Consider the following 13,849-nt stretch of genomic DNA (forward strand, 5'->3'; position numbering starts at 1 on the left):
ACAGACAAGGGGGAATGAACTCAGCTTGAGCAGACTCAGAGAGGTAACACCAATTGTCCTCAAACAGTTCCAAAGAGGCAGTTAGCCAACTGCTATAGCTCCAAGCCTTCACAAGGGAAAATATAGATATCACCGGCGACTCTTTGCAGCAGACTGGGGATTTATAAACTCCCAGGTCCATCTGACACACCCGTGACAATATCACCCTTTGATCACTTACTTATTACACTGCGCTGCTTATGAAAAAAATTCCATGTAGACTAGGGGTGGGGGAGCCTTTTCTTTGACGAGTCATTTGTATGAGCAAAACCTCATTCTCGGGCCGTACCAAATTATCAATTTTGAAAATTATCTGGCTATATTTGATCAAATAATCAATTCACAAAAATGGGATGGCTGTAAATGGTCTTCTTTGCTGTGAGGCGTGTGTTGTTAGATGGTGTTGATGATCCTACTAGCAACTGCTTTTCCAGGTTTACATCTGTGTGGAGCGTAGTCGACTCTCTATAAGTTTTGTAAAAACAAATCATTGCAGGAAGTTCTTCCGAACACAAATTATGTATTTGGACAATGACAGAATTTTCATGATTTCAGCTCTGCGTGCCACTATTTTATCTTAAAAAATTAAACAACTGAGGTGCAATTGAAGTGTAGACTTTCAGGTTTAATTAAAAGGGTTGAACCAAAATATCCTGTGAAACATTTAAGAATTTCAACTATTTTTCTATTTATGCAAATTGTCTCTTCAGAGAGGAAGAGGACTAGAACTCTAGTGCCACCTATTGGAAGTAGCAATCCTAAAAGTCAATGTCGACCCTTTAACGAGCCATGTCACATGTCTTAGGACAAAAACCAAACCGGAATCTCAATTTGCAGACACTGTTTCGGGGTACTGCCCCTCGTCCCTGCAAAGTGTGAGATCTGGTTTGGCTGTGAGAGAGGCGTCTGACCGATATCCAAGAAGTATCATTTCTCCTTGCGGAGAATGACATGGTAAGCATGTTGAGATGAGGAGATTTATAGCTGCAAAGCTCCTCTGGGAAATATGCTAATTTTGCAAATTGTCTCTTCAGAGAAGAAGAGGACTAGAACTCTAGTGCCACCTATTGGAGGTAGCAATCCTAAAAGTCAACCTTTAATGAGCCTTGTTACATGACATAGGATAAAAGCCAAGCCAGAATCTCAATTTGCAGACACTGTTTCGGGGTCACACTTTGCACTGACGAGGGGCAGTACCCCGAAACACAGTGTCTGCAAATTGAGATTCTGGCTTGGCTTTTATCCTAAGTCATGTGACAAGGCTCGTTAAAGGGTCGACATTGACTTTTAGGATTGTTACTTCCAATAGGTGGCACTAGAGTTCTAGTTCTCTTCCTCTCTGAAGAGACAATTTGCATAATTAGCATATTTCCCAGAGGAGCATTGCGGCTTTAAGTCTCCTCATCTCGACATGCTTAGCATGTCATTCTCCACAAGGAGAAATGATACTTCTTGGATAACCATTTTTCTACAAAGCCTCTTTATTTCAGGGACTTTAAAGTAATTAGACAAATTAACTTTACCATAAATAAAATGTTCATTTTTGATACTTTTTGGAGGATTATTTGCAGACTATGACTGACTGATGTCTGGAAGCCATGGACGTGAACAAATGCTGGGTTTCCACCTTTGTGATGCTTTTCCAGTCCTTTATGCCTTTACTACACTTGACTTCACTTGTTGCTTGTTTGTGGTTCTTTCTGTCTTAAACATGTGTAATGTATGCTCAATGGGCTTGAAATCAGGTGAGACCTGGTGACTGCTTTGGATCATGAGCCATTCCCAGGCTCCTCTATACTTTCTTTATCTCATTCTGGTACAGGTTGATCTTAGTTTCATCTGTCCAAAGAATTCTTTTACAGAACTGGGCTGGCTTCTTTTCCAGATTTTTTTTTTGGCAAAGTCTAATCTGGCCTATTTTTAATAGGAACCTGTCAGCAGGATTGTACACAGTAACCTACACACGATGCCAGATTGTCGCCGTTATACTGATTATAATGATACGTTGGTTGATGAAATCTATCTTGTGGTTGTTTAATCTTTTCATTTTTAGTTAATGATATGCCCATGCCCCGAGGTAGGCCTGGAGGGGGGGGGTCTTCATGTGGTGCTCTGACTAGGTATTCATAATGCAGACTGCTGACAGGTCACTGATCCCTCACTGACCTGCCCCCTAGTTTACATAATGAATACCTGTACATACTGAAGATAAAACAAAAAAAACCCTTCTACAGGCAGGTGCCAGCAGTGGCACCTGCGCTGCAGCATAATCAGATGTTTAGTATCCTATGATATACAAAAAAACTGAGTGTAAATCCAATAGTAATAAAAAATCCAAATTTTATTCAAATAAACAATATATTACACAAAATCCATAAAAATACACATAGACCAAAGACAAGGTTCAAATACAGGGAAGGAACAAGCAAGCAAATATGTAAATGTTTTTTAGTACCGTACTTTTTTTTTTTTTTTTTTTAAGAAAGCTTTAAGAATTTAATGGTTGTACAAGTCAGTGATTACCCATTAATTTCTCTCTAGCTACCCTGAATAAGTTTTGCTGTAGAAAATAAATTATATCTTATTAACCAGTCGGAGATCTTAAAATTTTAGAGGCTTCTTTTGAACATAAGACTTGATAAAAAGCCCACAGTAAGGTTTTACTGGCCAACAGATGTCCCGTATGATACCTCAATTTATAGAGATGTAATGAAGCTCCAGAGGTTAGATGGCATAATGCGCTTCATACATTTATAGCGATAATTCGTTGTTTCATTAGTGACCCCAGCCATGATTTGCACTAGAAACCTCTAATTACCCACTTTTAATGAAAATTTTCTCAGTTCCAATCTCTAGTCGTTTTCATTTCATCAATACCTTCCTAGCAATTGGGGCATGTAGGTTTCTAAAATAAGTGAAAGTGGTATCGGCATAACTATCAATTTAGGGTAGAAAAACCTTGCGTATCACCCTACCCCCATTCCTAAAACTAGTGACTGTATAGTATGGAACTTGATGTACCCATTACTAGATAATGGGTATGGCTTGTATAAAAGTTGTCAGTATACCCCTTTCCAAGTGCCTTGCAAAAAAACAAACTGATCTTTTTCAATATAATTCAAAGCTAACGAGCCCTCGCAAAGCTCCTTTAGAATTCACTTGTTTTAAAGGGGTTGTTCAGGCTCAGGTCAGAAACGTGCTGTCACTTGGAGACTACAGAATGCCGAATCGTGACAGCGTGCAATCTGTATATATACAGTCATGTTCCTTTTTAGTCTAATCCAGGTTCTCTCAATTCACTTCACAAAGAAGCTGAAGGTGTCCAGTCGGTGCATGACTGCACTTATGCATATCACGTACATGTGGTAATGTTACCGCTCGTTCGCATTTGGAATACCGAGAAATCATGATCACATGCGCGTTGCACGCTGTCACAGTTTGGAAGTCTACAGTAACATAAATTGAGGGCAGACTTTTGTCCCAAGTCTGGACAGCCCCTTTAACCTCCACCCTTCCAGATGAGAGGAACCCTGCACCCATAGGTGGGACAAATGCCATCAAATGAAAGCCATACAGCAGTGCAATAAAAATAAGGGCTGCGTTGACCTTGCTGACCTCATGTTGTAATCCTATTTTGTTACCAAAGGAAACTTGTGACCAAAAACAAACAAACCATGATCCCAAAATTGCTTGAATGTGCAAAAGATCTCTGGAGTTATTCTCTGAAATTTTCACACACAACAGAATTATGAAAACTGGCAGTGTCATTAAGGGGTTAACACCATAAGGGTGAGTGCTGATTTTCCCTGTAAAGCCGCAAGTAAAATGACCTGCGGATTTGCCTGCGGTTTGCCCCTGCATTTTGACACCAGTACAATGGAACAGGTGTCAAACCGCTGCGGAATCCGCAGAAAAAATTGACATACTGCGGATTAAAAAAACCGCAGGCAAATCCGCAGCATGTGCACTGTGGTTTTTAAGATCCATTGGTTAACATTGTACTGTACCTTGCTTGCGGATCTGCAGCGGATCCGTAGAGGCAATCCGCACCGTGTGCACACTCCCTAATAATTAGTGTCCTCTTACACTAGCATCAGCTACAATCCAAGTGTCTGTGCCCCTCATAATGATAAAAAGCTTTTAGCAGTTAGTAGCAAAAATGCAATTTTCCATGTGCTTTTCTGTGATCAATTGATCAACCATCTAAAAGTGTAGTTTGTTTTTCGCCATGACCTTTAAGGGTGTGTGCACACGTAAGCATTTTTTTCGCGTTTTTTAAGCCTTTTTACTGGCAAAAAACGCTTACAAGAAGCATCCCATTCATTTGAATGAATTCCGCACTTTTTGTGCATATTGATGCGTTTTTTTTCCACAAAAAAAATTCATCGCGGTAAAAAATGCAGCATGCTTATTAATTTTGCGGAAAAATCCGCATTTCTAACTATTTTCTTTGAGACTGGGGACGCTCCGGAAAAAAACGCATAAAAAACTCGCGTTTTCTGGGAAGGAGTCCGGTTTTCAGTCAGGAATTTTCTGCCTACATGGGTACATAGCCTCAGTCTTCATTTTTGTTCAGTTACATGCAGGGGAAGAAAAAATCAAGAAAAGGAGCCATCTGTTCGGAGATCAAAATACCCCTGTATCAGAAGAGAAAATGCAGCAAATAAGACAGGAAATAGTGGAACAAGAGACTCTTCTTCATGGCTACCAGCAGGTACTGTCTTTAGCTTCTCTGTAAGTCCTCATTCAGACATCTGTGAGTCACATGTTCTGTCCATGATTTTCACAGACAGAACGCATACCCATTATAGTCTATGGGGCTGTTCACATAACTGTGTTTTTTTGTGAACTGTGTCCCCAAAACAACCCGGGAGACCTGTCCGTTTTTTTATTGCAGTCATATATCTAAATTCAAATTTACTAGCCTATGGTGCTGTGAAAGTCGCGCACAGCGTACGAGTGGGATCAATGTGCAGTCCGTGGTTAACATTGCAATAGATAGGAGAATCTTTGTCATTTAGATCCGTACCAAAAAATGTAGCAAACTATTTTTAACTGAAACAAAATAGGGTTTTCAAATATTATTCACTTGATGCATAAAACGTGGTGGGGATATTAGAGGTTGCTGCAGATTTTCATATTCCAGCATGCTCTATTTTGCAGTGGGAACGTTGGTGGGTTTCACTCTTGCTCTTTGCTTCACAGTGTACAGAGATTATGTAGCAATTGTTTTTGTTGATTTGTACATTTACAAAACTATTTTTTAGCAACTACATCACATTTGAAGTTGCTTTGATGGTCCATTGTGACAGAAAATACCCAAAAGTGACACCATTCTAAACAATGCACCCATCAAACTGCTCAAAACAGATTCAAGAAGTTTATTAACCCTTCAGGTGCTTCACAGGAATTCAAGCAATGTGAAAGGAAAAAATGACAATTTTACTTTTTCCCACAAGCATATTACTTTAGCCCTAATTTTGCATTTTCACAAGGGTAACAGGAGAATGTGCACCTTAATTTGTTGTGTAATTTCTCCTGAGTACACCGGATATGTGGTGGAATACTTCTGTTGGCGCAGGTCTCGGAAGGGAAGGAAAATCATTTGACTTTTGGACTGCAATATTGGCTGGAATCAATAGCGGATGCCATGTTGTGCTTGCAGAGCCCCTGATGTGCCTAAATAGTGGAAACCCCACCATAAGTGCCCCATTTTGGAAACTACACCCCTCAGGAAACTTATCTAGACATCTGGTGAGCATCTTGAATCCCCAAGCGCTTCACAGAATTTTTTTTAACGTTGACACGTGAAAATAAACAATCACATTTTTACCATAAAAATGTTGCCTTAGCCCCAAATGTTTTATTTTCACAAAGGTCATAGGAGAAAATGAAACCCAAAACTTGTTGTATGGGGAGTACGCTGATACCAAATATGTGGTGGAAAATTACTATTTGGGTGCACGGAAGGGACGGAGCGCCATTTAACTTTTTGATCGCAAAACTGTCTGGAATCGATAGCGGATGCCATGTCGTGTTTGCAGAGCCCCTGATGTGCCTAAGTAGTGGGAACTTGTGCGGAGCACATCAGAATATAAAAGTGTGTTGTCTTAACAGGATAAAAACAAATTTTAGCAATCCATGGACATGTGGTACAATATGAAGCATTCCTTAATGCAAAGGCCAGGTTTCTCAGCAGGTTTCACAATGGTAAATTGTGTCCATATTCCTCTTTTGGAGCATATTCTGCACTTTTTTTGTGTTCTTCCCTTCCTCATAGTTTGGGAAACCTCACCTGGAAAATGTTAAAATGTTAACCTGGTACAATGCAAGCACAATCAGTTTCAGAATTACTTACACTTTCACCTCCCTGACTGCCAAATTTGCTGCCTTAATGACTTCCTCCTAAAACTGATGGAAGGTCCCCATATTGCCTGACAGGGCTGTGGAGTCGGTAAACCAAACCTCCGACTCCGACTCCTCAATTTCCCTTACACCGACTCCAACTCCGACTCCACGACTCCGACTCCGACTCCCACACATATTGCTTATATTTAAGTGAAAAATTTATTGTAGTACAATGTGAACCTCAGACATTTAATCATTTTTATGATCCAATAATCAAGATATTTAGATAGAACAGAATATATATTGGTGTACTACCCGGTTTTCATTCTTTTTGGTACAGATACGATATGGATAGACAGATATGGATAGATAGAGCAGATTTCTAATCTGCTTTTGCTATTGAGTAACATTATCTATGAGCTCAAAAACCTTTCAGGTGATGCAGTTTTTTAAAAAGATGATCAACTTTTGCAGCTGAAAAACGTATCCTCAAAAAACACAGGAAAAACGCTGTGTGTGAATGTAGCCTTAGATCAGGAATAGAACAGCCATTTATAGGACATTTCATAACTTTCCCAAACTCCTATGAAAAAATATTCAGCACATCCTGCATTGAATTACTGTACCCAATTTATTATATATTTTAGGAGTCGGAGTCGGTCCATTTTATACCGACTCCGACTCCGACTCCACCAAAATGAGCACCGACTCCGACTCTCCGACTCCGACTCCACAGCCCTGTTGCCTGAACATCAAAACAGCCCAAAAGCATTGTACAGTGCCATCTGTACAATGTGCACAGCCAATTTTTTTATACTATACTTTTGCTTTTCACATGGCACTGTATGGTTTGAGGAACTGATCTGAGAGATCTACACCCCCCCCATGAACTTATAATTCAAGATGCAATCTGGCTTTGGGTCTTCTGTGGTGTTTCCTCGGACAGTGAAAAGGGAGCTGTTGTAATAGTGTACAGTGGTCAAGATAAGGACTTCCTTCTTGTCCCTATAATTGAGCACCAGCATGTTGTCGCTGCTTTGGGTTCTGTTTTCGCCCTTTCTTAGCAGTTGCTCATTTAGCGGTTTAGGGAGGTCTCTCTGATTTTTTTCGCCATGTGCCGCATGCAACTGTACCTCTGGCAGAGAGGGTCTCGAAGAGTGGGATGCTGGTGTAAAAGTTATCTATGTAGAGGTGATAACCCTTATCCACCAGTGAGTGCTGCAATTCCCACACAATGTTCCCACTCGCCCATCATGACCGGGTGGTTAATCTGGATGTCCTTTCCTTCGTAGAATCTAAATCTGTGGGTATACCCTGAGGTACTTTTGCACAGCTTGTACAGTTAAATTCCGTACCTGGCCCACTTACTGGGCAGGCATTGTCAAAATTTTAGCCTCCCTATGAAATGAACCAAAGATTCATCAGCATCTGTATTGAAGTGTTCAACTACTGGCCAAATTTTATATAGACGATCAAAGTTAGATTTGTCACAGGGAGGACACTGCGCATTATCACTATAATGGAAACATTTTTTTCGGATCTCTTCAAATCGTGTTGTCACGATCCCACCCGCCGACACCAATATGTCACTGACGGAGGGACGCGACGCACTACCGACACACGGCTTTCACAGGCACAGTGGGGGCTTATCTTAGTTATCCCACCGCTGGCACCATGTGACAAAAATACTGCAAGCTAGTCTTGCCCGAACAATTTATCGCAGGGGTTTTTTTTGGATGCCCCATCACTGCTAACAACCTTCCACGAACTGCGGGGATTTATGTATATCCCACTTTCTCAGTTCCACTTTGGAACTCACAGCTCTCCGGCGCTCCCCTCTGGCCACCCAATCAGCATATAAAACCCCTCCGTCACTGCCAACTAGCCCAACCAACCAAAACACACCACAATGCCACCAGCTCCAGGTTTCTCTGCTTAAGTTATAGACTTAATAGAGGGGTTCGAAGCCAACCCAATCAGTAGCGTAATTATCTTAAAGGCGCTAAAGTTCGTTTCTTAGCGCATGAAAACAGACTAATAAGTTTACGATTTATTCCCCAAAGTGGGGCAGTGATTACAAAGATAAAACGATTTTACAAAGTTGAGACACTAGATATGTACATTGCAAATATAAAATAAAAGGGGATTAACATAGATCAACACTTACAGTTGCTTAATGGTCTTTAGGCAAGCCATGTGGCCGGGGGAAGGGCAGCCAGCCATATATCCCCATTCATCTGCGATCCTCTAGGCATGAAGTCTCAGGCAGAACTGACTGGTGTGTTCAAGGGAATGCCTTATGGCCTCTGCTGTGTGACCTCACGAAAGGGGCAGTCTGGAGAGGGTCTGCCCCCTTTCTCTAAGTTGCAATCTAACTAAAAACTTCTAATGATTATATCTCGCCGAGTGTAACTTGCATAAACAAGTACATGGTATCATTTTTTCCCGTTTATCGAATACAATAATTAAAAGCCAAACATGCAGTAGTTTCGTTACACCATTTGGGAGTAATCAATTTCTCAGTTTCTGGGGGTGCTAGGACCGTGAAAATTATGGGCCAGAAAGCTGGTGTCGTGAGCCTTACGCAGATATGTGGTTTTTATTACTCTGCCAAGAGCGAGGTGCACGGTAGAGCTTCTTTTAATATTTCCCATAATTTGTCCAGCCTCATGGCTTCAAACAAAAGAAATCCTTCCCTAGCTAGGGGGAAGGGAGAAGAATCCTCACTAGATTCTCAGATTTCACAGAGCTGTGACTGAGGAAGGGGGGGGGTTTCAGCTATGACAGGCAGATTTTCATCTGTGTGTAGAGGAAGGGAAGATTCTAGACTGTTCCACAAGACAACTCTCACTTAACATTACACGTGTCCATTTCATGGCCATACAGAATACTGATGTGTTGTAGAGTATATCAGTACTCCAGTATTGCCAAAACTCTGGTTTTCTGACTATGCCCATCCGAATTATGAAGATGTGGGATTTTGGATGAAAAATTGATGAGCATATAAATTTGTCTAAGCCATCATAACATTTATTATATATATTCTCACGAAGGAAGACTATGAAAAAGTCAGTTTCAGTGAGTTGACCATGAATTATGGAATAATTTTCAGTGAGTGGAGTTCATATGGGATCAGTTGCTGAAGGGTTTGCCTCGGTCTTAGGGCGCTTTGCTGGGGGTCCCTCCTCACTACATGAGGAGGAAGAAGGAAAAAAAGAAGAATGTTGGATCTTCTCTGCCTGAATCCATGTCGGAGGCAAGGAAAGTGTATGCTTCCTCTGCTGAATAGCATCATCTTGACGAATGAGCCATTTTTATTTTATTCTTCTAATCAGTGGGGATGTGTGTGTAAGTGGTGCTCTTAGACGTGTATTGTGGTATGTGTAAAGGGTATTATTAAATTTATTATAGACAGTACTGAAAAAAAGGCAAAGGCAAAAATTGAGAAAAATCATTAGAAGGAAAAAAAATTTTGTATAAAAAATGACAGTGATGTTCATTACACTAATGTGCTAACTGTAAAACTGCTTGACACTTATTTTTTCAGCAAAATAAAAACACACGTCACTAACACTTCGACGTACAGTACAGTACAGTACATCATTTATTTTTCAACAGGACAATGACCCCAAACCCACCTCCAGGCTGTGTAAGGGCTATTTAACCAAGAAGGAGAGTGATGGGGTGCTACGCCAGATGACCTGGCCTCCACAGTCACCAGACCTGAACCCAATCGAGATGGTTTGGGGTGAGCTGGACCGCAGAGTGAAGGCAAAAGGGCCAACAAGTGCTAAGCATCTCTAGGAACTCCTTCAAGACTGTTGGAAGACCATTTCCGATGAATACCTCTTGAAGCTCATCAAGAGAATGCCAAGAGTGTTCAAAGCAGTAATCAAAGCAAAAGGTGGCTACTTTGAAGAACCTAGAATATAAGACATACAGTATTTTCAGTTGTTTCACACTTTTTTGTTAATGATATAATTCCACATGTGTTAATTCATAGTTTTGATGCCTTCAGAGTGAATCTACAATTTTCAGTCATGAAAATAAAGAAAACTCTTTGAATGAGAAGGTGTGTCCAAACTTTTGGTCTGTACTGTACGTTCCCCCTAATGCATTAGATAAGGAGTTACTCGGCGCTAACTATTCATTTTTTCTGCAAATATAAAATAGACGTCATTAACACTGCAACGTATGACCCCCTAATGCGCTAACTATTATTTTTCTACAAATGTAAAACTGACATCTCTAACTTTGCGACGTCCGCTCCCCTTATGCTCTACCTCTCGTCCTATAAAGTCACGTAATACTAACAACTATTATTATTTTTTTCTTTACAAAAATATCCGATGTCACTTACACTGTGATGTCCGCTACTAGACTTATAGAAAAAGTCACTTTTCGCAGACTCTGATCAGCAGCAATATCCAGCGTCAGACTGGAGCACCTTGGGCACACCAGAGAAAATCATTCTTGGGGCCCACTATGTAGCTATATAGAAATAAATAAAAGACCACCAATTGTGCAGTAAAACGTGCTAATATCAGGGTATAGTATAAAGTAGTACATGTCTTAATTATGTAGCAGGGGTTGGGGTAGCCCCCTCATAGAATATAAAGTAGCCTCCTCATAGAATATAAAGTAGACCCTCATAAAATATAAAGTAGCCCCCTCATAAGGTACAATGTAGCCCCCTCATAGTATATAAAGTAGCCCCCTCATAGTACAGTCATATGTTAAAGTTTGGACACCCCTATTAATGCTAACCTTTTTTCTTTATAACAATTTTGGTTTTTGCAACAGCTATTTCAGTTTCATATATCTAATAACTGATGGACTCCGTTATATTTCTGGATTCAAATGAGGTTTATTGTACTAACAGAAAATGTGCAATCTGCACACTTTAACATATGACTGTATATAAAGTAGCCCCCTCATATAGTATAATGTAGCCCCCTCACAGAATATAATGTAGCCCCCCTCATAGAATATAATGCAACTAGCCTCATAGAGTATAATGCAGCCCCTCATAGGGTATAATGTAGCCCCATTAGAGTATAGTGCAACCCTCTTATCAGGTATAATGCAGCCCCCCATAGAATATAATGTAGCCCCCCTCAGAGTATAATGCAGCCCCTCCATAGAATATAATGCAGCTCCCCTCATATAGTATAATGTAGTCCCCCACAGAATATAATATAGCCCCTCCACAGGGTATCATGCTGCCCCCCTCCAGTAGGGTATCATGCTGCCCCCCCCTCCACAGGGTATCATGCTGCCCCCCCCTCCACAGGGTATCATGCTGCCCCCCCCTCCACAGGGTATCATGCTGCCCCCCCCTCCACAGGGTATCATGCTGCCCCCCCCTCCACAGGGTATCATGCTGCCCCCCCCTCCACAGGGTATCATGCTGCCCCCCCTCCACAGGGTATCATGCTGCCCCCCCTCCACAGGGTATCATGCTGCCCCCTCCACAGGGTATCATGCTGCCCCCCTCCACAGGGTATCATGCTGCCCCCCCTCCACAGGGTATCATGCTGCCCCCCCTCCACAGGGTATCATGCTGCCACCCCCTCCACAGGGTATCATGCTGCCCCCCCCTCCACAGGGTATCATGCTGCCCCCCCTCCACAGGGTATCATGCTGCCCCCCCCTCCACAGGGTATCATGCTGCCCCCCCCTCCACAGGGTATCATGCTGCCCCCCCCTCCACAGGTTATCATGCTGCCCCCCTCCACAGGGTATCATGCTGCCCCCCCTCCACAGGGTATCATGCTGCCCCCCCTCCACAGGGTATCATGCTGCCCCCCCTCCACAGGGTATCATGCTGCCCCCCCTCCACAGGGTATCATGCTGCCCCCCCTCCACAGGGTATCATGCTGCCCCCCCCTCCACAGGGTATCATCATACAGTTGAATGCGCTGCGCATTGGGGGGCGCACTGACTCCGGGTCTTCCTGACATACAGCCCCATAGGGGCCGCGTGGGCTGGGGGAGCGGGGGACCTGATACGGGGGCACTGATAGTGGGCAGTGTTAGCTGCAGCCTGCGGCAAACAATGCCCGTTATTAAATAAAGTCACTCCTCTCCACGCCTATGGGAGCATGGGGAAGTGTGAAAATTAATTTTCTTTAGCAGCGGGTACAGACTTTAGCTGTCACCTGCTGCTGCTCCACTGGCATAGGGGACCCCCATAGCAGCTGCATAGTGTGCCACTATTAGCGACACACTGCTGGCTGGGGGCCGTAGGCTGCTGCCGGCCCTGTATGCCAGCAGGTGTCAGTGCCTGGGCCCACCGGAGAATCCTTTGGTTCTCCGGTGGCCCAGTCCGACCCTGGCAATACCGATCAGACCAATGTGACCTCGGGAAGCTTACACACTAAAAATTCAGCACAAAATGAAATTGGTGTGTGCTTGCAGGATGCACACACTTAAAAATGTACCAGAAAGAAATGTGCCAAAAATGCTACCGGGGGAGGAGGACAGGGGTTTTCTGGAACAGGGATTTGGGTACTTCTGCCTCTGCTGCTGTGATCAAATATCGGTCACACAGACAACACACCATATAAGATCAGATCGCAGGAGGATCGCACTGGCCGCCAATGAATTTTCTCTCTTTTAGGCAGCTCACGGGGTATAAAACCGCTCTGCATGCTAGATCTGAGGAAAATGACGCGCAGAGCAGCGATCGTCATGTTAAATCAGCCCTTTTGGCGCCGATTGGTCAGTAACTATTGATCAGCCAATCGACACAAAAAGAGTTAACAAACAGCAGTGACTACATGATCACAGTATCCTATTTGACTGCTATGACTGATGCTGTCTCAGACAGCACCAATACCAGCATATCACATTTGGTTTTTTTTGTTTTTAACAACTTTATTTTAAAACTCTGTGATTGGCTGGTCACAATTGAGCGACCAGTCACAGCGATTGCCGACTCTGGAGGGGGTGGGGGAGGCCATACAGCCACCCTGGGCGATGTGTAGGGAAGGTCTGCTGTCCGAGCCAGCAGGCATCTTAACCTGCTGCATCGTGCTGCGTACATGTACTGCGGTTTGCGAGAACGCACTTCTGGAGATACATGTATGGCGGATGTCGTAAAGGGGTCAATGTAAATGTTAGAAAACAAATCACACATGGACATGAAAAATGGACACATGGATGGCACACAGATTAAAATCATCAACGTTTTCTGAGTGAATCTTAGATCATTTTTCACACAGCCATCTGGAGCTGGCCTGAAATTGAGTAAAAAATAGATTTTTTACCATGTTCATCAAATGCTAAAACTGACCTGCAATTATGATTCTCCAGGTCATTAGGCATTCGTAGATACCAAACATATCTAGGTTGTTTTTTTTATTTTAATGGTGAAAAAAATACAGACTTTGTAAAATAAATTGTGTCATTTTCCTAGACCCGTATCGTCTCCATTTTTCCTGATTTCAGGTTGGATGAGG

The 13,849-nt window shown here is 42.5% G+C and overlaps 1 protein-coding gene across 5 annotated transcripts in view; it reads left to right on the forward strand.

Moving 5' to 3' along the window:
• Positions 1 to 13,849, forward strand: part of CEP162 (centrosomal protein 162) — a 179,909-nt gene that overhangs the window by 95,562 nt on the left and 70,498 nt on the right. For 4 of the 5 annotated variants that reach the window (XM_073589643.1, XM_073589645.1, XM_073589644.1 and 1 more), the window contains one exon: positions 4,616 to 4,753. The exons of the other annotated variant lie outside the window; for it this stretch is intronic. In XM_073589643.1, coding sequence (XP_073445744.1) covers positions 4,616 to 4,753 — 138 coding nt within the window. The remainder of the gene's footprint in view (positions 1 to 4,615; positions 4,754 to 13,849) is intronic. 5 annotated transcript variants of the gene reach the window in all.

Source organism: Dendrobates tinctorius, unplaced genomic scaffold, assembly GCF_039654945.1.
Source record: "Dendrobates tinctorius isolate UK_male_01 unplaced genomic scaffold, ASM3965494v1 ptg000111l, whole genome shotgun sequence".
In the NCBI taxonomy this organism is placed as follows: Eukaryota; Metazoa; Chordata; class Amphibia; order Anura; family Dendrobatidae; genus Dendrobates; species Dendrobates tinctorius.